The sequence below is a fragment of the Bos grunniens genome, chromosome 26 (assembly GCF_055505025.1).
Source record: "Bos grunniens cultivar Pamir isolate PY7600 chromosome 26, Bosgru_T2T1.0, whole genome shotgun sequence".
In the NCBI taxonomy this organism is placed as follows: Eukaryota; Metazoa; Chordata; class Mammalia; order Artiodactyla; family Bovidae; genus Bos; species Bos grunniens.
Window position 1 is genome coordinate 43,803,653 of NC_141190.1, and position 27,874 is coordinate 43,831,526.

Below are 27,874 nucleotides of genomic sequence, written 5' to 3' on the forward strand. Positions count from 1 at the left end.
CCATGCTCCTGGCATTGCGAGGCAGATTCTTGACTGCTGGACCACCAGGGAAGTCCCATCTGTATTCACTTAAATATAGATTAAAGCACCAAGAGATCTCCACTACCTTGGTCTCTCCATTTTTATGAATAATTCAGCTTGAACTATTTATATAGTGTCTTCTAACTCACAAAAAGGGGCTTCCCAGGTAGCTCAGTGGTAAAGAATCAACCAGCCAATGCAGGAGATTCAGGTTCAATCCCTGGGTCGGGAAGATCCCCTGGAGGAGGAAATGGCAACCCACTCCAGGATTCAGACCTGGGAAATCCCACAGACAGAGGAGCCTGGTGGGCTACAGTTCATGGGGTTGTGAAAGAGTCGAATACAAGTTAGCGAGTATACAACTAAACAACAATACACAAAAAAAAAGCTGTGCGAAGCTCTGAGAGAATCAAGGGATGGAATAAATTGCTCCAATGTATTCAATCCTAACCCCTGAACTTCAGGGATGTGAATCTGACTGTGGTCAGTGGTCCAGTAAATGTGTTAGAGCATCCAACATCCAGGTCATCATGGTGGCTAAGATGCAGGCTTTGGAATCGAAACACCCAGCAGTCAGTCCTGATTCCACTGATCTTACCTGGATAACCTGAGACCCTGTGGGCCCACTTACCTATCTTGTTAACATGGGTACCCAGAAGATCACCAATAGATGTGACGCTGTAAAACATCCAGTCGCCTCTGAGTCACCCCGCAGCTCAATGTCTCGTGGCATTGTTGTTTTTATTTGCAATGATGAGTAAAGGTTCTTTTCCAAGTCAATGTGATCATCGTCTGGCCTTGAATCTTCCCTCTTCTACAGATTCGTACTGAAATCTAAGTAAATTATTTATTACACTTAGAATGCCAGGAAAGTATTGATTGAAAATGCAAGAATATTTTACCCCTGGGATCTAAAGTAAATTTTATTCTAACTTTTAGTAAAAAAAAAATCTTTTTTACTATTACCTGTTCCCAGTCTGGCCCTATGTCTCTCCTTGGGGTTTGGGAAGTCCTATTGGACTGATCCTCACTCTGAACTGGCTTTCTTCTAGTAGATAAACAAGTCTTGGTAATACCTTCCCACATGTGTTAATTTTCTAAAGGAAGCTTGAGATAAATCCAGGGAAGTAGGTAGCCTAGCTTTCCACTGGTCAGATTCTCCCCTTAATTTCCAAAGACTGAGGGAATTCCCTGGTGGTCCAGGGTTAGGAGTCTGCTTTTCCACTTCAGGGGGCACAGTTTTGATTCCTGGTCAGGGAACTAGGATCCTGCATGCCTCACAGCACTGCCAAAAAAAAAAAAAAAAAAATCCAAAGATTGATAATAGAAGGAACTTTAACTTAAGTTCAGTTCAGTTCAGTCACTCAGTCATGTCCCACTCTTTGCAACATCATGGACTGCAGCACACTAGGCCTCCTTGTCCATCACCAACTCCCGGAGGTGGCTCAAACTCATGTCCATTGAGTCGGTGATGCCATCTAACCATCTCATCTTCTGTTGTCCCCTTCTCCTCCTGCCTTCAATCTTTCCCAGCATTAGGGTCTTTTCCAATAACTCAGTTCTTGGCATCAGGTGGCCAAAGTATTGCAGCTTCAGCATCAGTCCTTCCAATGAATATTCAGGACTGATTTCCTTTAGGATGGACTGGTTGGATCTCCCTGCAGTCCAAGGGAGACTCAAGAGTCTTCTCCAACACCACAGTTCAAAAGCATCAATTCTTCCACACTCAGCTTTCTTTATAGTCCAACTCTCACATCCATACTGACTACTGGAAAAACCATAGCTTAAAACTCAACATTCAGAAAACTAAGATCATGGCATCCAGTCCCATCACTTCATGGCAAATAGATGGGGAAACAGTGGAAACAGTGACAGACTTTATTTTGGGGAGGCTCCAAAATCACTGGAGATGGTGACTGCAGCCATGAAATTAAAAACACTTGCTCCTTGAAAGAAAAGCTTTGACCAACCAAGACAGCATATTAAAAAGCAGAGACATTACCTTGCCAACAAAGGTCCGTCTAGTCAAAGAAGGCAATTTGGAAACTTTCAAATTACACGAAGTATCTATAGAACTACTTGCCTCTGTGACATTTTCTCCCTGAAGCAGCTTATTTTTGTTTTGTAAATAGTTAATACATTTACTTCATTTACTGCTGCTGCTGCTGCTGCTAAGTCGCTTCAGTCGTGTCTGATTCTGTGTGACCCCATAGACGGCAGCCCACCAGGCTCCCCCGTCCCTGGGATTCTCCAGGCAAGAACACTGGAGTGGGTTGCCATTTCCTTCTCCAACGCATGAAAGTGAAAAGTGAAAGTGAAGTCGCTCATCGTGCCCTACTCTTAGCAACCCTATGGACAGCAGCCTACCAGACTCCTCCATCCATGGGATTTTCCAGGCAAGAGTATTGGAGTGGGTTGCCATTGCCTTCTCCATATTTCATTTACAAATCAAAGCAAATTAAAAAGTACACACTGAGAGGTCTTATCTGCCTCAAGCCCATCTAGCCCTTGTCACCACCTAGGACAGCCCTTCACATTAACATCGTGTTTATCCCTCCAATGGTTCTTCATGCAATAGAGGTAAATGTAAATACATGTCATTATTTCCACTGCTTTACAACACCTGAGACAGCAGATTATGTGTGCTCTTTGTACCTTGCCTCTTCACATGCCCTGGAGCTCTATCTGTGTCAGTATGGAGAGGCAGTCCTCATTCTTTTGTTTATAGCTGCGTTAATGGCCCTATATTGCTGGACACGTGGATTATTCCAATCTTTTGCTATTACAATGACACAATAGATAACCTCGTTTCTGACATTTCGTGAAAATATATCTGTAGGATGAAGTCCTAGGAGTGGGTCAAAGGACTGGCCTCCATTTCCAGTTTCAAGGCTAAGATTTCAAATTCCAGGGCTCGGAGGAGAGTGAAGCAGGCCACTCAGTCCGTGTCTTGGAGTGGTGCCGGTCTCTGCAATGAGATGGTGCAGAAATTGAGAGCACTGAGAAAACTCAGAGCAATTTTTCATTGCTGTGACATCCAAGCACATGATCATTTTTAGAAATTGTTGATTTTTACTGACTGTATCCATGTAACTCCTGAGAAGAAAAATGACTTCTGTGACTATGCAAAATCACCAACAGCTTTTTTAGTAAAATGAGATTTTCCTTCATATCATTTTAAATTCTGTCAAGTTTGTTATACAGACTTCTGAAAAAAGTTGAAAAATAGCACTATCTCTAAACATGAAAGAGTAAAACAAAATTAGACTAATTCAAAAGTGAAAACAGGGAATTTCCTGGTCTAGTGGTTAAGAACTCGCTTTGCCACTTCCTTGCTAGTACAGTGGATGAGAGTCCTCCTGCCAAGGCAGAGGACAAGGGTTCAGTCCCTGGTCTGGAAAGATTCCACATGCCTCAGGGCAACTGACTCGGTGTCCAGAAAGGACTGAGCCCGAGCTCTAGAGCCCATAGGCTGCAACTACTGAAGCCTGTGCACTGAATAAATTTAGATTAATTAACTTCATTACATTTTAAAAAACTCTGACTTGCAATGCAGGGGACTCAGGTTTGATCCTGGTTAGGGAAGTAAGATCCCACATACCACAGGGCAACCAAGCCCTTTCACCACAACTAGAGAAGCCCGTATGCTGCAATGAAAATGCAGTGCAGCCAAATTTTTTTTTTAAGTGAAAACATCGTTTAATAATTTAACAGCAGTTCTACCAGAAAATTGGATCACCTCTTGGTGGGTATTGCCCAAAAAGACCTACTAAAGCTGAAGGTTGGAAGAAGGACTTAATACTTGCAGCAAAGAGGAGCAAGGGGGACCTTTCCCAAAGCAGTGTCTCCCTGACAGCAAAATTTGGGAAGTTTTAAGCTAGGGGTACAAGCATATTCAGGAAGGGACTTGGGTAGTGTATGCATATTCATGAAGGGGCTGGAGTAGAGGAAAGTTCAGCATAGAATTGGAACAAAGGCCGGCAGAGTGCAAACTGCAGTCATAAAGGTCAGAAAAGGTCAACATCACCATTGCCCAGCTTCCAGCCAGTCTTGAGTCTTATCGTTCAGTTGCTCAGTCGAGTCCGACTCTTTGTAACCCCATGGACTGCAGCACTCCAGGCTTCCCTGTCCTTCACCATCTCCCAGAGTTTGCTCAAACTCATGTCCATTGAGTCGGTGATGCCATCCAACCATCTCATCTTCTGTTGTTCTCTTCTTCTCCTGCCTTTGATCTTTCCCAGCATCAGGGTCTTTTCCGATGAGTCAGCTCTTCCCATCAGATGGCCAAAGTATTAAAGCTTCAGCTTCAGCATCAGTCTCTCGAATGAATATTCAGGACTGATTTTCTTTAGGATTGACTGGTTTGACCTCCTTACTGTCCAAGGGACTCGCAAGAGTCTTCTCCAACACCACAGTTCAAAGGCATCAATTATTCAGCACTCAAACTTCTTTATGGCCGACCCTCACATCCATACATGACTACTGGGAAAACCATAGCTTTGATTATATGGACCTTTGTAGGCAAAGTAATGTCTCTGCTTTTTAATATGCTATCTAGGTTGGTCATAGTTTTTCTTCCAAGGAACAAACACTTAGTTAATTACTAAGCTTTAATTTCTAAGACCTGTTAAAGCACAAGCATTGTAGCCAGGCTTATATGACAAAATGGCTAATGTCAAAATAGCTTCTCTTTCGTCAAGAGAAGAGCTGTATCTGGCTCTTTTCCTCTGGGAACTGGCTACCATAACTGCATATAGCAATTGGTGGAATACCAACATATTCCAATGTGAGAAATATAAGATCCACAAAATACAAGGAAGAATTGCCATGGAAAAGGGCAGAAGGTGGGGTGGGGGAAGTGCTCTCCCACGTGAAACAAGTAGATAATGTGTGTGTGGGAGGTGGTTCAGTCGTGTCCAACTCTTTGCAATCCATGGACTACATAGCCTGCCAGGTTCCTCTGTCCGTGGGATTCTCCAGGCAAGAATACTGGAGTGGGTTGCTGTTTCCTTCTCCAGGGGATCTTCCCAACCCAGGAATCGAATCCACGTCTCCTCAGCTTTTGCATTGCTGGCAGATTCATTACTGCTGAGCACCCAAGAAGGCCCCAAGTAGATAATGATACAGTACAAAATGCAGTAGGTACTAAGTAATATGGGAATGGCTACCCACTCCAGTATTCTTGCCTGAAGAATTCCATGGACAGAGAAGCCTGGCGGGGTACGGGGTCACAAAGTTGGGCACGACTGAGCAACTAACACTTCCACTTTTCACTTTCACCTGTTCACAAAGGGATCTGGGCACTCAGGCAGGAAAGCAGTATGTCCGGACTCACCTTGTCTGCCAGTATACTAATCTCCAAAAAGTGGAAAGAAGGTGTAAGGTGAAATACAGATATTCAGGAATAAAGTGTTATAAATTCTATCTAATTCTACTATCTCAGCCTTTTAAATATTCATTACCTTATCCTTTTATTTTTTATTTAAAATACGTATTTAGTTATTTATTTGGCTGCTCCAAGTCTTAGTTGTGGCACACAGGATCTTCTAGCTTCGTTTTGGCACGTGGGATATTTTTAGTTGTGACACTCGGAATCTTTATTTGATCCTTTTTAAAAAAATATTTATTTATTTATTATTTGGCTGCTCCAGGCCTTAGTTGCAGCACACAGGATCTTTACTTGCAGCATATAAACTCTCAGTGCAGCATGTGGGATCTTGTTCCCTGACCAGGGATTGAACCCAGTATTCTGGCCTGGAGAATTCCACGGACTGTATAGTTCATGGGGTCGCAAAGAGTCAGAGACGACTGAGTGACTTTTACTTCACTGTAAGTGCCCAGATGCTTCTGCAGGTGTGGTTGCTAAATATTTAAGCTTCCAACGAGAAACAGAGAGAACAAAGCATCTTATACCTGTCCTACCATGAAGGACATATATGTTCAAACATAGTATTTTTGCCCTGTAGAGTTGAAAGAAAAATTAGAAATCAGCTTGCAGATCAAATTACATGGGTATATATTCCATCAACAGATAGAATCTTGCTATTAGGAAGGCATGGATTTCTCTAAACTACTGAAGGTCATTTTACTTCAACTTATTTTAGAAAACCATGATGGAGCCTAACAACTTCATACAGGGGAAAAGCAGTTATGATTCATCTCAGGAAAACAAATAACTGTGGTCCTTATCTCAGTAATATCATTAACTTTTGTGTTAGTCATGTTTTGCTGAGTTCTGGAAGCTATAAATGCCTGGGAAAACCTTTCAAAAACACAAACCAGATCTGTACAGCACAAGCATGGCAAAGGTGAAATTAGTGACATTTCCAGCCTGAATTCCAAATGACGTCAATGCCAAGACTGTTTCTTTGTACAGAAATTGCTGACAAGAAGGTCATGGCCTTTTTACACTCTATTGCACCAACAGCATACCTGTCTGTGCCTTTCACTCACCTGTTTCTCTCTCCCACGGCCAGTTAGAGCCTTCCTGTTGCATTCCCAGAGTTTAGAGTAGTGCCTGACACACAGCTGGTACCCAGTATGTGTTACAGAGGAAAGGACCATGTATTTACTCTTTGGAACATGTATTTATTATGATGTACTATGTAAATAAGAGAGATCCAAGGAGATCCAATAAGTCCATTCTAAAGGAGATCAGTCCTGGGTGTTCTTTGGAAGGAATGATTCTAAAGCTGAAACTCCAGTACTTTGGCCACCTCATGTGAGTTGACTCATTGGAAAAGACTCTGATGCTGGGAGGGATTGGGGGCAGAAGGAGAAGGGGATGACAGAGGATGAGATGGCTGGATGGCATCACCGACTCGATGGACATGAGTTTGAGGGAACTCCAGGAGTTGGTGATGGACAGGGAGGCCTGGCGTGCTGTGATTCATGGGGTTGCAAAGAGTCAGACATGGCTGAGCAACTGAACTGAACTGAACTACGTAAATAAAGGGAGAAGGATAAAAGTGTTTTAAATACATGAAGAATACTTGAAACTCAACAACAAAAAGATAAATATCTGAATTAAAAAGAACAAACTGGGGGCTTCCCTGGAGACTCAGTCGTGAAGAGTCGTCTACCAAGGCAGGAGACACAGGTTCGAACCCTGGTCCAGGAAGATTCCATACGCCACGGAGCAACGAAGCCCGTGTGCCACAACTATTGAGCCTGTGTCCTAGAGCCCAGGAACCACAACTACTGGGGCTTCTCGCTGCAACTATTGAAGCCCGCACACCCAAGAGCCCGTGCTCCACAATGAGAGAAGCCACCCCAGTGAGGAGCGTCAGCACCACGAGTAATGATAGAAGGTAGCCCCTGCTCGCCTCAACTAGAGAAAAGCCCAAAAGCAGCAATGAAGATCCAGCACAGCCATAAATAAATAAAAGTATTAAAAAGAATAAATGAGGGACTTCCCAGGTGGTCCGGCAGCTAAGACTCTGAGCTCCCAATGCAGAGGGCCCAGGTTCTATCTGTGATAGGTCCCGCGTGCCCCAGTTAAAGATCCCGCCTGCAACAACTAAGACCCAATGCAGCCAAGTAAATAAGTAATAAACATTTTTTTCAGAAAAAAAAAGATTTGAATGGACTCTTCTCCAACACAAATATACAAATGACAGTGTGCTCTTGAAAAGATGCTCAATATCATCAGTTAGTGGTGGTGGTTTCGTCACTAAGTCGTGTCTGACTCTTTTTTTTAAAATTATTTTTAATTGAAAGACAATTGCTTTACAGAATTGTGTTGTTTTCTGCCAAATATCAACATGAATAACCCATAGGTGTATGTATGTCCCCTCCCTCCTGAAACTCCCTCTCATTGCCCCCAAAAAAGGCAATGCCAAAGAATACTCAAACTACCGCACAACTGCACTTATCTCACACACTAGCAAAGTAATGCTCAAAATTCTCCAAGCCAGGCTTCAACAGTACCTGAACCGAGAACTTCCGGATGTTCAAGCTGGATTTAGAAAAGACAGAGGAACCAGAGATCAAATCGTCAGCATCCACTGGATCATTGAAAAAGCAAGGGAGTTCCAGAAAAGCATCTACTTCTGCTTTATTTACTATGTCAAAGCCTTTGACTGTGTGGATCACAACAAACTGGAAAATTCTGAAAGAGATGGGAATATCAGACCACCTGACCTGCCTCCTGAGAAATCTGTATGCAGGTCAGGAAGCAACAGTTAGAACTGGACATGGAATAACAGCCTGGTTCCAAATAGGAAAAGGAGTACATCAGGCCTGTATATTGTCAGCCTGCTTATTTAACTTATATGCAGAGTACATCATGAGAAATGCTGAACTGGATGAAGCACAAGCTGGAATCAAGATTGCTAGGAGAAATATCAATAACCTCAGATATGCAGATTACACCACCCTTATGGCAGAAAGTGAAGAAGAACTAAAGAGCCTCTTGATGAAAGTGAAACAGGAGAGTGAAAAAGTTGGCTTAAAGCTCAACATTCAGAAAACAAAGATCATGGCATCTGGTCCCATCATTTCACGGGAAATAGATGGGGAAAAAGTGGAAACAGTGTCAGACTTTATCTTTTTGGGCTCCAAAATCACTGCAGATGGTGACTGCAGGCATGAAATTAAAAGATGCTTCCTCCTTGGAAGGAAAATTATGACCAACCTAGACCACATATTAAAAAGCAGAGACATTACTTTGCCAACAAAGGTCCGTCTAGTCAAGGCTATGGTTTTTCCACTGGTCATGTGTGGATGTGAGAGTTGGACTAAAAAAGCTGAGCGCCGAAGAATTGATGCTTTTGAACTGTGGTGTTGGAGAAGACTCTTGAGAGTCCCTTGGACTGCAAGGAGATCCAGCCAGTCCATCCTAAAAGAAATCAGTCCTGAATATTCATTGGAAGGATTGATGCTGGAGCTGAAGCTCCAATACTTTGGCCACCTGATTGGAAGAAGTGACTCATTGGAAAATACCCTGATGCTGGGAAAGATTGAAGGTGGGAGGAGAAGGTGACGACAGAGGATGAGATGGTTGGATGGCATCACCAACTGAATGGACATGAGATTGATTAAACTCCAGGAGTTGGTGATGGACAGGGAGGCCTGGTGTGCTGCAGTCCATGGGATGACAAAGAGTCAGACTGGACTGAACTGAACTGAACTGGGGAACTAAGATCCCAGAAGCCTCAGGGTGTGGTCAAAAAAAAAAAAATCAGGAAACGAACCCCAGGTGGCAGAGCTAGTAAGTCTAGTAAGTGGTAGAGAGAGGAAATAAAGGGCCTTCCTCTTTTGACTCCAGAAACCACTGTAGTCGGAGGAAAGAGAATTCGCTGACTCTAACTGTCCCTGGGCGGAGGAGGACCTCCTTTGCCTGAATAAATTCCCAGCATCCGGAACAGTCGTTGGCCCAGAATGGGTGCTCAGTTTATGGTGTGGCAGGAAGGAAGGAGGCGAGGGAAGGAGGAAGAAACAATGGACAGATACCCTGTCAAGACTGGACTCTTGACCTGTAACTACAAAGTAATGCCAAACAGTTCTCACATCATTTAAAAATACTTTTTCACCAAATATTTTATATACTCAATAGCCCCATGTACAGTTTAAATCACCTTCACTTTATTCAGTTCAGTCGAGCAGTCGTGTTCGACTCTTTGCGACCCCATGAATCACAGCACGCCAGTCCTCCCTGTCCATCACCAACTCCCAGAGTTCACTCAAACTCATGTGCATCGATTCGGTAATGCCATCCAGCCATCTCATCCTCTGTCATCCCCTTCTCCTCCTGCCCGCAATCCCTCCTAGCATGAGTCTTTTCCAATGAGTCAACTCTTCGCATGAGGTGGCCAAAGTATTGGAGTTTCAGCTTCAGCATCAGTCCTCCCAATGAACATCCAGGATTGATCTCCTTTAGGATGGACTGGTTGGATCTCCTTGCAGTCCAAGGGAGTCTCAAGAGTCTTCTCCAACACCACAGTTATTGCATCCCAGGGACAGAGGAGCCTGGTGGGCTGCCGTCTATGGGGTCGCACAGAGTCGGACACGACTGGAGTGGCTTAGCAGCAGCAGCACATGGTTTCACATGGGAACCTGAAATGGTATAGTTGATTTATAATGTTGTGTTAGACTCTCGTGTACAGCAAAGTGATTCAGCTATATCGAGAGATACATGCTTTTTCATATTCTTTTCCATAATGGTTTATTATAGGATTTTGAATATGGTTCCCTGTGCTATATAATAGGACCTTGTTTATGTTTTTTATATATAGTAGTTTGTATATGCTAATCTCAAGCTCCTAATTTATTCCTCCCCCTTTAGCAACCAAATTTGTTTTCTATGTCTGTGTCTGTTTATGATTTGTAAATAAGATCATTTTTAAATAGTCATTTTTAACATCTGAAATTTATGACCAGTGGATGGCCCAAGTCTGCAAAGTTGCCTCCCAGACTCCTTATGGGTTACTCAGAACTTGTAAAGCAGGCTAGGAAGCTAATGTCCCAGAAATCTGGTATTAATGGTATTAATTTAATTTGTGTAGATTTGTGTATACTGTGTATACCGCCCACAAGTGGAACCACTATGTACCTAGCAAGAATCTGAAAAGGGTGGCTTAAGAAAATAGTCATGTTAAGGTAGAAATACTTTCTACTGGTGAATGCCAGATGGTGAGGGGTGAGGATGGGAAGATATACAACCTCTGATAGTTATAGAATTATTTAAGAGCTTTGCTAATAAACAAGAAATAATTAGAAATAAATTATTACAAACAAAATTTATTAGACAAACACATCAATAGATTGAGTTTAAGGATTTGGTTGGGAACTCACTGGGCCTTTTAAAGCAGCAGATGTCCAAAGTCACACACTTCAAGCATTACTCTGTTAAAATGCGTAGAAACAAGAAAGGTCAGGAAATACAGCACTCCATGATGGTCCACAAACAGACAAGCCTCCCCGCTTCCTCCCCAGTCCCTCTCTTCAGCTGGAGTCTTCGGTACCTGAGATGAAAGGAATGTTTCCCAGATCTTACAGAAATTCGGTTTCTTTGTTACAGATCTTGCTTCTGTGCATACCTACTCCTGATACATGGAATGTTGCTTTTGAGAAACCCACGAATAGTTACTGAGGGAGTGTTTATCAACAAGTAAAGTGAACAAAACAATATTCTCTATTACAGTAACTGCATTTTTAATCTCATCTGGCACCACTTGTCTTTCAGAAAGTTTAATGCATTGCTTGGGGACACATTTCTTCTTTAGCATAGGCGGGAAAGAGTCTAATTAATAAATCATAATTAAATAATACATACACTCAAATCTGATGAGATTCACATGAATGTGAAAGCTTCATTTAATTTGGAGGAAGGGGGGTATATTTTCTCATTCTTGATAATAACAGAAATAGATATTTCAAGGTTGTAATCTCATGTATTCATAAAACCAAATAATGTGTTTTATTTTATGAGAAGCCATTGATCTTCAAATTTATTAATGACATAGGCTACCAAGAAATAGCAAGGAATATGGTATCCATATAGATATTGCCCAGCCTCAAGTCATCCAATAAAGATGAGAGTGAAAGATACATGACCTAGTTGGGGAGGTCTGGTTTTCGGAAATATGGGCTACAAATTATATTACATAAAAAAACTGAAGCGTATTCCAGATAAAGCCAGCAAGAGAATTTTACAGGACTAATTCTTAAGAGAGATAATAAAAGCAGCAGTTAGAATGCATGTCCCTATATTAAGCTCCTGCAGTTGAATCCATCACATATATGCCTTTTGCTTCCATGATATGTCCAATAATTATTTCTTTTACTGCTCTTAACCACCTTTTGCTTGTTCTCCATGCCACCATGGACAGTCTGTGTGGAACAGAATATCTTTCAAGTCAGAATCTTAGATGAAGCTCTAAAAGTGTTGAGTCTGCTTTAAAAACTAGTCCAGTTCATAACTGTGGTGTATGCTGGAGGAGAGAACTGTCCTTGATCACTATTGAGAGCTTCGGACTTGCTGGAATAGACATATCGGTCAAGACTGGAGTTTTACGATATCAAACACTGCAAATCATAACGGGCAGCCTCAGGTACAGACCTCAAGATTTCAGTTGTGCCACTGATCCCTTTGTTATTTTTATGCCTTTGGGGTCATAGTCATGGTTTGACAAACCTGTTCTCAGAACTGGTCTTCTCCGAAAAGTTAGGTACCCATTTTCTCAGGAATAGCCTGTGGAGCGACAGTCTGGAATACGAGTTGCTCTCAAGTTCTAATCTTAAATGAAAGATCTAAAAAGGTAGAGCGTTACGCATTTAAAAAATGGTCCATCTCAAGGCGGCAGTGTGCGCTCACAGACCCAGTTCTCGCCAACTTTATGCAGTGTTTGGAAGGAATCGCTGGATTTGGGCCAGTAACCAAGTATGAAATGGGAAACAATCGGCTCAGAAAAGGGAAACAAAAAGAACTGGGCTCTGAGGGAGCCAAAATCTTTGCAGATTCCATCCTCGTGAGCCGCTGGAGGGCGGGTTTTGGCTCTCTCCGAACTCGAAGCCCGCCGCTGGGCTAGTCGCGCGCCTCTGAACACCCAGACCCTCAGAAAGAGCCCTTCAACTGAATGAAGCCTGACCCACCGGGAAGACCAGGTCCAGAAACGGGGAGATTTAAGGACGGCTTCCGTCTCCGGATACTCTGAAACGTGGCCGGTCCTTGACTCCCCGTAGTGGACCGTGTGGATTCCGGGGTTCCGCGCGGCGGGAAGGCGCGCACCGGGGAGTCGGCAGGCGGCCTCTCCCTGCCCTCTGGCGGCGCCTCCAGGCAGCCGGCAGGGAAGGAGCGCACAGACACCCGCGCACCAGGAGGGGGCGGTCCCTATGCATCGGCGCCCCTCGGTAGGGTGGGGACCAGAAGTCCACGCCAATCACTCGAGTCCAGACGAAGAGGGGCCCAAGGGGCTCGGGGGTTCACAGATGCGGGGCGTAGAAAGGGGTCAGGTAGGAGTGCCCGAGGAAGGGCGTGAAGGAGCCCCCGGCGGCCGTCAGAGGGAAGGAGGCGGCGGCCGGGAAGAGGACATTGGCCGCCGAGTAGGAGGGGAAAGTCTGGAAAGGATGCGCGCCCGGGCCCGGCGGACCTGGGCTGCCCCCCGCGCCGCCGCTCGCCGCCGCAGTCCCGGGCTGGGGCGCGCCACCTCCCGCCTGCGCCGCACCTTCGGCGCCGGGGTTCTGCTTCTTCCACTTGGTCCTGCGGTTCTGGAACCAAATTTTGACCTGCGTCTCAGTGAGGCTGAGCGAGAGCGCGAGGTTCAGGCGCTCGCACACGGACAGGTAGCGCGTGGCCCGGAACTTGTTCTCCAGAGCCACCAGCTGCTCGTAGGTGAAGGCGGTGCGCGCGCGCCGCGGCTTGGAGCTGTTGGGCTCCGCGCGCCGGCGCCTGGGCCGCGGGGAGCCTGGGGAGCCCGCTAGGCCGCCCGCACCGCTCTCCCCCGCCGCCGACGCCGCGGCCCGGGCTTCGGGGGAGAGTGTCAGGCCCGCCTGCAGGTGGGCAGCCCGCTCCCCGCGCCGCCGCCGCGCGTCCTCCACGTCCTCGTCCTCCTCTTCCGCCTCCTCCGCCTCCGACCCCTCCAGGGGGGACGCCAAGCCGGCGCCGTGGCCCGCAGCATCTAGAGGAGAAGGGGACCGTGATCAGAACCCGGGAACCACCCAGCCCGTTCTGGTCCCCGGACCTGCTTCTCGTCCTCTCCAGAGTAGGCGGCAATCTCCTCAACTCAGGGCCCTGCCCTGCCCCTCTCCGTGATTGCGTTGCCTGCCACCACCCCACGGCCCTCCATCCAGAGTGCCCAGCCCGTCCCAGGAGGTGAGAGTTAGGGTTGCGGTGCCTCTTCGCTCTTTACTCATCCACGACCTAGTAGGTGTCCAAGAAGTGTATTTGGAATCAATGGATGACACCCTGCATTAAGAAAAAATAACGAGCTCATTGGACAACCTTATAAGAGCGTTGTATTACACATTAAGACATCGAGATGTCAAGTGCATTTCAGGCTCTCTCCCGCCGTCCCTAGAAGCCTGTTTGGGTCTGGAACCCCTGGCAATTAAAAAAAGAAGTTATTAGGCGCCCCTCTCCTCCCTTTTAAAGTGAAATTCCCTCTTTCCCATCTTCTCTCTGCTGCCGTGTTAATAGAGTTTCAGATTTGCGCTGGGCCGGATCGATAGATGTCATCTATTAAAGGTAAGTTTTAATCGAACAATATTAGGATCAGACAGGGAAAGGGGGTTTGAAGTCGGTACCTGCAAGCTGCGGGCAGGAGATATGCAGGCTCCAGTAATAGAATATCGATCAGAGAGGTGGGGCAAGGAGAGAGCGGCCCCTGCGAGAGGCGATCGGAACAATTACCCGGCCGGCCGCCCAGGCCCAAGCGCGGCCGCCAGAGGCGCCCAGAGCCCCCAGACCATCACCGCTAAACTTGGGATGGAAAGCGGTGGGGAGCCGTGAGGGGCGGCGGGGCGCGGGGGGAGACTGCCAGACTTCAAGCCTCTCTCCCTGCGCTGCGCCCCTGAACTTTGGCGTCCCTCCCAGGCCTCACCCAGCTCTGGTCCTGCTGCCCTTTGTCTTTCATTTCAGACACAAACTTTCCTGGACTCCTCATCAGGTCTACCAGAGTTAGGAGTTAAGTCAAAAAGGGTTTGGAGAGAAAGGACAAAAGAGTCTCCCATCACCCCAAGCCACCCTGACCCCAGTCCAGTTAACGATTGGGTCTAGGGAGACTGAGCGGGTGGGCAGTGGATTCTTTGCTGTTGTCTCTGGAGGGCTGGAAGGGACCCCTGTGTGCTCCACCGGACCTCACTGCCTGCTAAGACTTCAGACACATGATTCATCAGTCTCAGCTCCCTCACCCAGAAAATGAAGGGATGATGCTGTCGACCTCCTTAATGACGCTGTCTACCTCGCAGGTATTGAAGTTTTCCCTGACTTGTATCCCAGTCTCTAGTCCAGGTCCTGGCACATGGCGGGAGCATTAAATGCCCAATAAGTGAATAAGCCTGGCTAAACTGGGTGCTGGGTAAGTATTAGTTTCCACTGCCGGTCAATCAGAGCTGAGGTGCTTACTGGCTTGGCAGGTGAGCAGAGATAGGCTTCGGTGGCAAATCTCTGACCTGGGATGCTGCGAGGGGGCGGGGCGGGGCGGGGGGAGGGGGTCGGGTCCCCCTACCCCACTATGTGCCTCTTCCTGCGGCTTCCCTGGTGGCTCAGATCGTAGAGAATCTGCCCGCACTGGGGGAGACCCAGGTTCGATCCCTGGGTCGGGAAGATCCCCTGGAGAAAGGCATGGCAACCCACTCCAGTATTCTTGCCTGGAGAATCCCGTGGACAGAGGAGCCTGGCGGGCTACAGACATGGGGTCGCAGAGTCGGACACGCCTGAGCGCCTAACACTTTCGCCGCTCCTCTGCTTTTTTCAGTCCTCTTCCTGTGTGCCTTCTCCCCTTTGGGGAAGAGGCCGCCAAGGTCTACTCACCCAATCCCGGGCCGCCCTCCCACCCTCCCATCGCAGCATCTAAGCTGGGGCTTTCCGGGGCCCGAGGCCGCCTCGCTTCCTTACCAGGCGCCTCTCGCTGCGGTATCGGGTCCCGGCTGGCGTCCTTCCTTGCTTCGGCCTCTGCCAAACTTTTCTTGGCTTCCCGGGGAGCCGGACGCACGGCTGGGAGCGCAGCGCGGGTGAATTTCTGCGGGTCCAAGATATCCAGAACCGAGAAGGAGATCTTGTGGTGGGAGGGAGCCGCCTTGGCCCCGCCGTCCTGCCATGCCAGCATGCCCCAGAGGCCCGCGGCGCGGGGTCCGGGGTGGGTAGCGCTCGGGCTTGCTTTAGGCTGTGGCTCGGCAGCAGCTCTCAGCCTGTAGGAGGGTCGAGGCGGCCAAGTGAAGCTGGGGAGGGGGGCGCGGAGGCGGGGCAGGGAGACAGCGGCCGGAGGTTGCGCGCGGATTGGCACTTGGGCTGCCCCAGGCCCCCGCCACGTGCAGGGCGCGCTAGCAGGAGCCCCCAAGACTACCCTGAGCCTTGCCCGGACCTCCAGCCTCGGCGAGGGGGCGCCTCGGTGCGTCCGGTGCGCGCGCCCGCCTGGACAGCGCCGCGGGCTCAGCGCGCTTCCGCCCAATCTGCTGGGACTGCTGGTGAGCGAGGGAGGGAAGTTAGGAAGCTTTCGTCCCGAAGATCCTCCCAATACACCCACCCCGACTCGGGCTTGGATTTGCACCCTTGCTCCAGGGCACCCGTCTTTGAGTTGGGGTCCAGTTGAGTCCAGCACTGATTATACGAAGGCAACGCTCAGCACATCACCTGCCTCACCAGTGCATCACAGTAATGGCCTCGGACCTGACCACCTCGGATTTAAAAGCCTTCATGTTCTCACAGTTTACAGTTTACAAAGTCCTTCCACGTGCGAGATCTCGTTTGATCTTCCGAGCAGCCCAGTGCGGTGGGCGTGGCCTGGCAAGGCTATTTATCCCGGTTTTAAGATGAGAAACGGTGAGAATGAGGTTCAAAGGTGAGAAGTGATGTTGCCCAGGGCCACTGTTCGTTGGTTACAGAGTCTGGATTTGAACCCGGGTCTTCTTTCCTGAACCACTATTCTTTGCTGTAAGTCCTGTTATTTCTCTAGGAACGTCCAGGTTGTGGACTGGACAAAGCCCAGGTTGTGACAGAGGCTTTCCCTTCCACCCTGGAGCCTAGCCAGGTCAGGGAGTAGCAGGGGTTTCGGAGAGATGTCTGAGCCCCAGCCAAGATGCTCTGGTGAGGACAGGTGAGTTAGGTGGGGGCGGCTGCCCTGTCCTGTGGAGACTCCAAGCATGACCCCTGATACCTTTCAGGCATTCTTCACAGTCACAGGTTTGATCATTTGCACAGTTAAATTGCGTCTCTGGGAAGCAGGTTGCATCTTTGACCCCCCATCCTCCCAGTAGTCCCAAGAAGAAAAAGGTTAAAAGATGTTTTGCCTGGTTTGGACTTATGGTCAGAAAACAGACCAAAGGCTTGCATCTAACCCACCACGTCCCTTGGGGATGGGGCACAGCAGTCCTTGGGGAAGCTTCCACCAGCCACGCCCTCCTTAAATTCCCCTTCTTTTGTTGCTTGGGGAACTGTCTGAGTGCTGAGTATTTATCTCAGCGGCAATTTCTGAGGCTTCTCCGACCCCTCAGCCCAGAGCTACCTCTAAGGTTGCTGTCCCTTTCTTCTCGGCCCCATGGGGTTTTCAAACAATGACTTGGCAATTAAGATTGTCTGAGCAGGTAGGAGTAGGAAGGGGAGGAGAAGCCTTCCACTAAAGTGCAGTGGGGGCGGGGGTGGGGGGGGGGTGCTGCTAATTCCATCTGTTATTGAAGAGGAGATCTTACAGGCCAGCTTCTTGGAGCTTTTCTCATTCAAAGCTCATGGCCCCTCCCAGAGGCGGTCACTGTATTCCCTGGGGACTTTAAAGCCCTGCCGAAATTCAAGCGAGCTCCAGTCCTAAAGCTGAGATGAATTGTGCTTTCAAAGGAAATCAGGGAAGGAAGTGCCCTGGCCAAGCCCAGCGGACCACCTCCCGTCAGAGGGAATGCTCGCCTAGGGAAAACCAAAGAAAGATGGCCAGGGCTCTAAACTGTGGCACCCAGGAACCTGGATTACCAATCACAGAACCTTCCAGGTCTCTGATAGGGTAGTTTGGTTTTTGTTTTGACAACTTTTTCTCACCCAATTCTCACCTGATTAAAAAAAAAAAATCTTTCTTAAACAACAAGGTCCTACTGTAGAGCAGAGGGAACTATATCCAATACCCTGTGATAAACCATAATAGAAAAGAATATGAAAAAGAATGTAGGTACATGTATAAGTGAATCACTTGGCTGTATAGCTGAAATTAACACATTGTAAATCAGGTGTGTGTGTGTGTGTGTGTATGTGTTAGTCACTCAGTCTTGTCCAACTCTTTGCAACCCCATGGACTGTAGCTCACCAGGCTCCTCTGTCCATGGAATTCCCCAGGCAAGAATACTGGAGTGGGTAACCATTCCCTTCTCTAGGGGATCTTCCTGACCCAAGGATTGAACCCAGGTCTTCTGCACTGCAGGCAGATTCTTTACCATCTGAGCCATCGGGGACGACCCAAATCAAGTATACTTCAATACATTTCAATATTGAAATCAAGTATACTTCTATAAAACAAAATTTTCAAAAAATCTTTTCTTTCTTTCTCCTTCCCCACTGATCCCACTCCCGTTTTACATTTTTTCCACTCACATTTATATTTTTTCATATTTAGGTTCTCCATGGTAGCTAGAAATAAGTCTTTTTAAGGGACCTCCAGAATGGACATTTCTGGCTCCGCATGGTCCCTGTCCTTATCTGTTCTCCTCTGAGAAATATTGAGGTCACTTTCAGGGGAACATGGGCTGGCATTCCAGAGGGCATCTCATGTCCCCAACCAGAGGGACCTGGAAGGTGCAGAAGCCAGAGCAGGCCAAACCCAGTCATCTTCTTTTCACTTTATCAACTATCTCCAAAAATTTTTGTTCAAATAATTTGAATCATCTTTCCTTTGAGGTCCGCAGGTGTTAAATATAGAAAAGGATAAGAAAAAGGAGAAGCAACAAACTGGAATATCAAGAACACATAAAGGCCATGTGCTGTAAGACTGTGAATCTTTAAGAACTCCTAGTAGTTTTTTAGTTATCTTTTTTCCCTTGCCCTTTATTTTTCCTATATTTCTGATATGTGTGTTCAGTGCTGTATAAAGTTATGTGAACTCTTGCATTCAGGACTTGGCTTCTGGAGACAGGTGCCACAAGAAACACCATGATGTGGGATTTCCCTGGTGATTCAGCAGTTAAGGCTCTGCGTTCCCAATGCAGGGGAGCAAGGTTTGACCCCTGGTCGGGGAACTAGATCCCACGCGACACAGTTGAGAATTCACATACCACAGCTAAAAAATCCTGCATGCCACAAGGAAGACTGACTACCCCCAATGCCACGGCTAAGACCCAGCACAGCCGGATAAATAATTAAAAAAAAAGAAACACCACGGTGTCTCCCATCAACATTGCAGGAACAGAAAATGCTCCTTCTTATTCACCCAACTTAAAAAGAGACACCTCACCCATAGAACAGACTAAATTCTTCAATTTGGTGAGGGGTGGGGGTGTCTGGGGGAATTGTTTTTCTGGCCACCTGCTTTGTAAATGACCAGAAAGGCAGTGAGACTTCCTAGAGAAACAATCTGGAGATGTGTTGACTTGCTCACGTCCTCACACGTGTATTTATATGCGAGATGTTCCTATGCAATAAGTACATCGGTCTCCAGCAAGCCACCTTCTCCCTGTGCTCGGAGTTGATTTGTGTTTTCAGCGTGGGCATTAAAATTCTGCCTGAGTGCTGTCTTTAAATTGCTTTGATGCTAGGTGGGTTCCATCCCTGACCTGTCCTGATGGCAAGTGATGGCTGTAACAAGCTCGGGATCAATATTCATAGCGGGTGTCCCGGGCTGATAACACTGGCCAAGACAATGTTCACTATCAGCGCAGACAGCTGAGATATTGCACCATTAGGGATGTTGTGTTAAATAACCTGATCCATTTCTGGGACTATTTAATGAATTTCACAGTTTAGATAGTATCCTTAAGGAGAAGGCAAAGGCTATTCCTGAGGCACTGATGCAAATCAATGATGCCAAGCTTCCCGAGCGATTCCACAAACAAAGTGGCCTATACCTCTCACACAGCCTTGAGAAGCTGCCGCCTGAGCCATGAACAGTGTTAACAATAGAAAGAATCTGCAGTATGTGCAGAGGGAGAGCAATCTTAGGAGCTGTGTCAAAGCACCTGAGATAAAATCTGATGTTCCCGAAATAAAATCCACCTTAAATTCTCTAGGTAAAACCCTGCAGTTTGCACCAGCCCACGGGGTAGGACATTATGCCAAAGAGACAGCTTCATAAGGCACAGCGCGGTAACAAAGGGGGAGAAGTGAACCGCAGACATCTTCAACTCAAATCGGGCTGCAAAATGGGAGGGGGAGGTGCTGGATTTTAAAAAGAAACTAACCCACGCAGCAGAATCAGTTGTTACTTGTTTACTTGACTCCATAGCCCTTGGTGGTGGAGAGTTCATTTACAATTAAAGGCTAGCATTTCCCATTTCCCACCAGGGCTTTGAACTCTGACAGCCAAGCAGAGCAAGTGTTCCTTTAAAAAAAAAAAAAAAGCTTTGATTTGTGAAAGCTCTCAAAGAGTAGCCACCCATCCTCAGACTGCAACCAAAATAAAAATGTTTACTCAGTATCTTTTGCTTTAAGAAATCACTGTTTCTTTTTGGAAATCAACAATCAACTCCTTTATTTCAGAAATGTAGAGGAAGCATCAAAGAAGGTGAGAAGGCAGTGAGAGGAGGGTATTGTCCTGGTAACGACAGTAAGCGTTCACAATAATAGCTCTTCTTCCTTGGGCACTTTCTCTGGACCAGGCACTGGGCTAAGCTTTTTGCTTATTTTTGGCTATTTCATTTAACCCTTGCCACGACCCCACGAAGCAGGCACTTATATTCCCAGTTTACAGTAGAGAAAACCAAGCTTAGAGAGCTTCAGAGTGATTTTTGCCACGACCCCAGAGCTAGGAAGTAGGGAAGCTGAGATTTGAACCAGGGTAGTTGTTAGATTTTTAGAGCCTGGTTCAGTAACATTCTCTTACAGGAAGCCACATTCCTGCCCCAGGGTGAAATCCAATTGCAGACATTTATCAAATGGCTTTCCCTCAAGGTGACACACGATCTGAGATATAGAAGAGGACCTTTGAGAAGTAACTGAGCCCAAGCACCGCCTAGGAGGATACGGTGGTGCAGGTTTGGGATCCAGTCTTGGAAGCTCTTTCAGTCACTGTTTTCTAATGTTTTAAGATATTCCCAGGAGGAGCCCAAGAGAAGGGAACTGCCAGGTCAGCCAAATTGCTCTGGACATCTGGAAAAGTGGAGAGACATGTCATTGGGAGAAAGAGAGCGGGGCGGGGGGAGTGTGTGTGGAAATGCCAAGTGATAAGCTGAGAACATATGAGGAGAGAATTGGGGAAGGACAGGGTCAGGGGAGCAGGGACACAGCGCAGTGTGTCTCCTGGGCTCTTTTGAGCATCACGTGTCGTTGTCCTACTATACGGAAGAGAGGCACGTGCAGAGTACAGACGGGGGAGCAAGGTAGGGTTTGGCAGGTATACGAAGCACCTGCTTCCTGCTTGAATGGAGACACGTGTGATCATTCTTGGTGGTCTCCTGCAAGCCAGGGGACAAAGTCCTCTGTTACCCACACCTGTGCCCAAATTTCATACCTTCAGTCTTTTTTTAAAATTGAAATATAGCTGATTTACAATGTTGTGTTAGTGTCTGGTGGACAACAAAGTGATTCAGATATATGTGTATATGTATACTGTTTTCATATTATTTTCCATTGTGATGTATTATAGGGTATTGAATATAATCCCCTGTGCTGCACAGTAGGACCTTGTTGTTCCTCTATTTTACATATGGTATTAATAGTTTGTACCTCAGTTCAGTTCATTTCAGTCCCTCAGTCATGTCCGACTCTTTGTGACCCCATGGACTGCAGCACACCAGGCCTCCCTGTCCATCACCAACTCCCAGAGTTTGCTCAAACTCATGTCCATTGAATCGGTGATACCATCCAATCATCTCACCCTCTGTCATCCCCTTCTCCTCCTGCCTTCAATCTTTCCCAGCATCAGGGTCTTTTCAAATAAGTCAGTTCTACACATCAGGTGGCCAAAGTACTGGAGTTTCAGCTTCAGCATCAGTCCTTCCAAGGAACATTCAGGACTGATTTCCTTTAGGATGGACTGGTTGGATCTCCTTGCAGTCCAAGGGATTCTCAAGAGTCTTCTCCAACACCACAGTTCAAAAGCATCAATTCTTTGGCCCTCAGCTTTCTTTATAGTCCAACTCTCACATCCATACATGACCACTGGAAAAACCATAGCCCTGACTAGACGGACCTTTGTTGGCAAAGTAATGTCTCTGCTTTTTAGTATGCTGTCTATGTTGGTCATAGCTTTTCTTCCAAGGAGCAAGAGAGGGGGGCAGAGTCAGGAAATGGAGTCAGGGAGCCCAGAATGCCTCCTTTCATGTCTTGGATCCAGACACACCTGAAGCCATCAATGACTAGATCGTTTACATGAGCCAATAGATTCCTCAACTTAAGCCATTTGAAATCCGGTTTCTGTCACTGGCAACCAGAGTCCTAGTTAATACAAGCCAATATGGAAGGATTATACACACATCTGTTCAGCAATAGAAGATTGGAAGTATTCAAATTTCAGCTGAAATTCAGACATGATTTGTAAACTTGTTATTGGAAATGTAAGAGGCCAAGCTCTGTGGATGAAACATGCCTCCCTGGACACTGGAGGCTTAATGTGCCACTTCACTAGCTTTGGCCCAAAACTATATAAACAAGAGTCTATTGGGTCAGGATTCTGGGGCAGCTTTTTTCTCCTGCTATAAAGGCCAAGACTCAGTTGTCACAGGCCCTTTCTCCTTTTCCTTCCCCTTTGCCTGAAATGCAGATGTGATGCCTGGGGCAACAGCAGGCACCTTGAGAGCATGAGGAAGAAGCCGTACGCTGAGGATGGTGGGGCAGAAAGATGGAAGTAGCCTATTTCCTGACGATTCTGGGAGCTGCTGTACCTGCCCAGGACTGCCCTCCTCTTGGCTTCTTGATCTATGAGAAAAAAACAACTCAATCTGCTTGAGCAACTGCAGGTGGGTATTTGTTATATGCAGTGAAAACAACTCTAACTTATACAATGCCCAGACAAGAGTTTGAGCAAACTCTGGGAGATCGTGAAGGACAGGGAAGCCTGTCCTGTTGCAGTCCATGGGGTCGCAGAGTCGGACACAACTAAGTGACTGAACAACAACAAAAATCACATCCAAAGAAAGGTCATGGACTTTTGGGTCAGGTCTGAGCCCACACTTAGAGACCTGCTGCTTTGGACAGACATGCCATCCTTCAGGTGAGGGACTTGGGTCCCTGTATTCATTTCCTATCATTGCTGTAACAAATTATCACAAATTTAGGGGCTTAGAAACCACAAATTTGTTCTCTTACAGTTCTAGAGGCAAGTTTTGTCCTAAAATCAAGGTGTTTTGGGGGAAGGAGAGGGTGGGACGAATTAAGAGTACTGACATATATATATTATCATGTGTGAAACAGATAGCTAGTGGGGAGCTGCTGCATAACAGAGGGAGCTCAGTTTGCTGCCCTGTGATGAGCTAGAGGGGTGAAATGGTGGGGTGTGGGGAGAAGGCTCAGAAGGTGGGGGATATATGTATACTTACAGTTGATTCACACTGATACACAGCAGAAACCAACATGATATTGTGTTGGTTAAAAAAGAACAGATATTAAAAGTTAATTAAAAAGTTAAAAACTTTTTTAAATTAAACTTTTAAAATTAAAAGTTAAAACAGATTAAAAGTTAAAGTATTAAAAAAGTTTTAAAATTAAAAGTTAAAACAGATATTTGAGAAGTAGGAGTAGGGTAAATATAAATAAAATATTTTTAAAAACGAGCCTGTAGGGGAGACTCCTTTTCTTCACCTTTTCCAGCTGGCAGAGGCTGCCTGCATTTCTTGGCTCATGGCCCCTTCATATTCGAGCCCATCAGTGCAGCTTTTTCAAATCTCTCTTTCTCACCTCCACTTCTGTGGTCATGTCTTCTCTGACTCTTTTCCTGCCTCCCTCTATCCTTTACAAGGACTCTTGTGGTTAGATCGAGCCCATGTGGGTGATCTAGGGTAATCTCTCATTTTAAGATCTTTGGCTTAATCACATCTAAAAAGTCCCCTTTGCCACGTAAGGAAACACATTCACAGGTCCTGGGCAGTAGGGCGTGGGCATCTTCAAGGAGCCATTATTCTGTCTCCATAATCTTAGATACAGAAAGCAATTTGCCAAGGTCATGCCCAGCCAGTGGGAGAGGGAGAACGATGTGTGGGCTCACCCCCACAGGCAGAGGTACCCTTTTCCTGCCTCCTCATTTGGCATGAAGCTAAAGCCCAGTCATGCTTCAGGCTGCCCCACTGCTCAGAAACCACTGCTGCCCTCCACTGTCTGCAGAGTCCATCCTCTTGGCTGTGTCTCTCACTCACTGGTGCTGGACACATGTTTGATTAGTAGCCTTAAAAGTGTTCCTCTTGTTCTCTGCCCAGTCTTAACTCAAAGGTAAAGATCATACTTTAGACCCTTTTGCAACTGTGGAGTGGGGTGGGGGTGGACTTCCAGATGGCACTAAAGACCCCACCTCCCAATGCAGGAGAGGTAAGAGATGTGGGTTCAATCCCTAGGTTAGGAAGATTCCCTGGAAGAGGGCATGGTAACCCTCTCCAGAATTCTTGGCTTGAAGAATCCCATGGACAGAGAAGCCTGGCTGGCTACCGTCCATAGGGTTGCCAAGAGTCAGGACTGAAGTGACTTAGGAGACACACGCAGGCATGCATGTACCCGTGGGAACCACTGAGCCAAGAGAGTTGAAGTTCAACATGTGGATGATGCATGGCTCATGATGGACCTGGTAGATTATCCAGATCATTCAGTTCCTGTACCCCAGAATCAGGAAGGCAAAAACTACATTTCCCAGACTCCCTTGCAGGTTGGACTAGGTTCCACCAAGCCAGACATGGTGGAAGTGAAATGGAGCCAACAGATGAAAAGAGAGAATCTTCTGAGGGAAAAGTGCACAGGTTTGGTTCTTTGGGAGCAGTACTGTCAGTCCCTGTCATCTTTTTTTTTTTTTTTTAAACTTTACAATATCGTATTAGTTTTGCCAAATATCGAAATGAATCCGCCACAGGTATACCTGTGTTCCCCATAGTCCCTGCCATCTTAAGAGCCAAGTGATTGGCATTTCTCAGAGCTGCATAGCTCTCTGCTGTGCAGTGCTTGAGCTTGGTTCCCCAGTTCCCTTGGAAATCTGTAAGCTCCTTAATGCCCTGTGTGAACACTGTCTGCAACTAAGAACCATGAAAGTGAAAAGTGAAAGTGAAAGTCGCTCAGTCGTGTCCAACTCTCTGTGATCCCATGGACTGTATAGTGCATGGAATTCTCCAGGCCAGAATATGGCAGTGGGTAGCCTTTCCCTTCTCCAGGGGATCTTCCCAACCAAGGGATCAAACCCAGGTCTCCTGCATTGCAGGCGGATTCTTTACCAGCTGAGTTACAATGGAAGCCCAAGAATACTAGAGTGGGTAGCCTATCCCTTCTCCAGTGGATCTTCCCACCCCAGGAATCTAACTGGGGTCTCCTACATCGCAGGCAGATTCCTTACCAACTGAGCTATGAGGGAAACCCAAGGTCTCATATTCATTTTTCCCTCAATCAAAATGTGAATTCCCAAAGAGCAGGAAGGATATTCCTATTTTTCCTGTAAGGTCAGTAGGCTACAGTTTCCTCAGTAAACTTACCAACATGACATGCACGACTCACTGAACTGGGTCCAAGTTCTAATATTCTGATGAATTCTTCATCCTCTCTGTAACTCCAGAGACTGAAACAAAGTGGCCATCGGAATATGGTCTTCTTTGAAACCTGAAAGCTAACTCAGGCCAAGAGAAGTCAGATTCTTTCAAGTTTCAGTTTAAACACTTGGTCAGAGGAGTGGTCAAGGAAACTCTTCCCCTTTTCTGTCAACTTACTACAAAAATGATGTAAATTAAATAGAATGTAAAAATTCATCCAAAAATCTCACTGGGCAAACATCTTGCAATATTCCCATTTCCTTCTCAGCCTTATTCCTATGCATCCTTATTTTTGCAGGCAGGGGTCTACATTGGTGTTTTTTTATTAATTAATTACTTTGGCTCTATTGGATCTTAGTTGCAGCATGTGACATCTTCATTGTGTCATGAAAGATCCTTCCACACGGAGGGGGTGCACAAACTCTCATCGTGGTAAACGGGATTAGCTGCTCCCCAGAATGTGGGAATCAGCTCCCCAACCAGAGATCGAACCTGTGTCCCACGCCTTGCAAGGCAGATTCTTTACCACTGGGCCACCAGGGAAGTCCCTACATTCAGTTTTGCATTCTGCTTTTTATATAATGTTATAACACAAGCATGTTCCATGTTGTAACCCAGCCTTCCTTTTTGATGGCACAGTATTTCTTTCAGCAACCATCTTACTTCTTGAGCAATTCTAGTCCCTGTCTTCCAGCTTGTTTTGGCATCACAGCTCATACTGCAGACATGCCTTTAGGTTCACTTCCTTACCACTGTTTCTCAGGGGCGCAGGATTATCCGGTCAAAGCATCCAAGTATCGCCATTGCTTTTAGAACTGCGGTCCGGCCAGAGGGTGGGAATATCAACGAGAGTCTTTCCCTGTTCTCATTCATTTTTGTTACTTTTATATAGGTGCCTCCTTGTAGTCCCAACTGGCCTTGCTCTAATTCTCAGGGTAGGAGGGGAGGGTTGGCTATTTCCCAGGGCGGGTTGTTTTCCCGCTCTTCCTGATCTGTGTCCACGGATCTCCAGTCAAAAGGCTCTCATTTCGGGGAGTGCGGAAAAAGCGCACCTGTCTTCCTGGCTTTGTTCCTCGCCCCGCCCCGCCCCGCCCCTCCAGTCCCAGCCCCAGCCCCGCCCCTCACCCAGCCCCGCCCGCCCCTCGAGCCCCGCCCCACCCCGCCCCGCCCTCCAGCCCCGGCCCCGCCCCGCCCCACCCCGCGGGGATTGGGACTACACTTCCCAGGAGCCCTTGCGCGGCCACCGCGGCGGCAGCGTTCGCCGCCGGTTGGGACGCGAGGGCCGTAGCTGCAGCGGGGGCGGGCCGCGATGGCCGCTTGGGGCGAGCGGCTGGCGGGCGTGAGCGGGGTGCTGCTGGACATCTCTGGCGTCTTATACGACGGTGGTGAGGGCGGCGGCGCGGCGATCGCCGGCTCCGTGGAGGCGGTGGCGAGGTGAGTGGGCGCCGGGCGCTGCGCTCAGCGGGGTCCCGAGGGCCTCCGGCCCGGGGCGGGTGGGGGACGGGGCGGGGCTCCTGCTGCTGCTCTGGCCCCGCCCCGCGGGGTAAGCAGAGGGCCGGCCCCCCGGAACCAGGACCGGATTGCGCCAGGGGTTCGGCACACCTGGGCGATCATGGGGCTCTGCTGGTTAGAGTTCCTCCACTGTCCAGCAGGGCAGCTCCTTGCTGCTTGCTGCTGAGTCCTTGGAATGGGGCTAGTCTGAGGAGTTAGGATATGCTTAAGTGTGTAGTCCACAGCGGATTTAAAGACTTAGTGTTCAGTTCAGTCGCTCAGTCGTGTCCGACTCTTTGCGACCCCATGGACTGCAGCACACCAGGCCTCCCTATCTATCACCAACTCCCGGAGTTTACCCAAACATGTTCATTGAGTCGGTGATGCCATCCAGCCGTCTCATCCTCTGTCGTCCCCTTCTCCTCCTGCCTTCAGTCTTTCCCAGCATCAGGGTCTTTTTCGATGAGTCACTTCTTCAATCAGGTGGCCAAAGTACTGGAGTTTCGGCTTCAGCATCAGTCCTTCCAATGAATATTCAGGACTGATTTCCTTTAGGATGGACTGGTTGGATCTCCTTGCAGTCCAAGGGATTCTCAAGAGGCTTCTCCAACACCACAGTTCAAAAGCATCAATTCTTTGGCGCTCAGCTTTCTTTATAGTCCAACTCTCACATCCATACATGACTACTGGAAAAACCATAGCTTTGACTAGACAGACCTTTGTTGGCAAAGTAATGTCTCTGCTTTTTAATATGATGTCTAGGTTGATCATAACGTTTCTTCCAAGGAGGAAGTGTCTTAATATCATGGCTGCAGTCAGCATCTGCAGTGATTTTGGAGCCCCCAAAATAAAGTCTGTCACT

At 47.3% G+C, this 27,874-nt stretch overlaps 2 protein-coding genes across 14 annotated transcripts in view; one reads left to right on the plus strand and one right to left on the minus strand.

Moving 5' to 3' along the window:
* Window positions 1-10,761: 10,761 nt before the first annotated feature.
* Window positions 10,762-15,896, minus strand: NKX1-2 (NK1 homeobox 2). The gene is made up of 2 exons (XM_086378305.1): window positions 15,578-15,896; window positions 10,762-13,640 (listed from the first exon to the last, which is right to left on the minus strand). Exons 1-2 carry the CDS (start codon window positions 15,786-15,788, stop codon window positions 12,946-12,948), a joined length of 906 nt encoding a protein of 301 aa, XP_086234431.1. The 5' UTR covers window positions 15,789-15,896; the 3' UTR covers window positions 10,762-12,945.
* A 10,915-nt stretch (window positions 15,897-26,811) lies between these two features.
* LHPP (phospholysine phosphohistidine inorganic pyrophosphate phosphatase) overlaps window positions 26,812-27,874 on the plus strand; it is a 128,424-nt gene continuing 127,361 nt past the window's right edge. For all 13 annotated transcript variants that reach the window (XR_015155500.1, XM_086378317.1, XM_086378318.1 and 10 more), the window contains exon 1: window positions 26,812-26,955. Coding sequence is in view for 10 of the 13 variants with exons in the window: in XM_086378317.1 (XP_086234443.1) it covers window positions 26,831-26,955 (125 nt within the window). In the remaining 3 variants the exon portion in view is untranslated. The remainder of the gene's footprint in view (window positions 26,956-27,874) is intronic.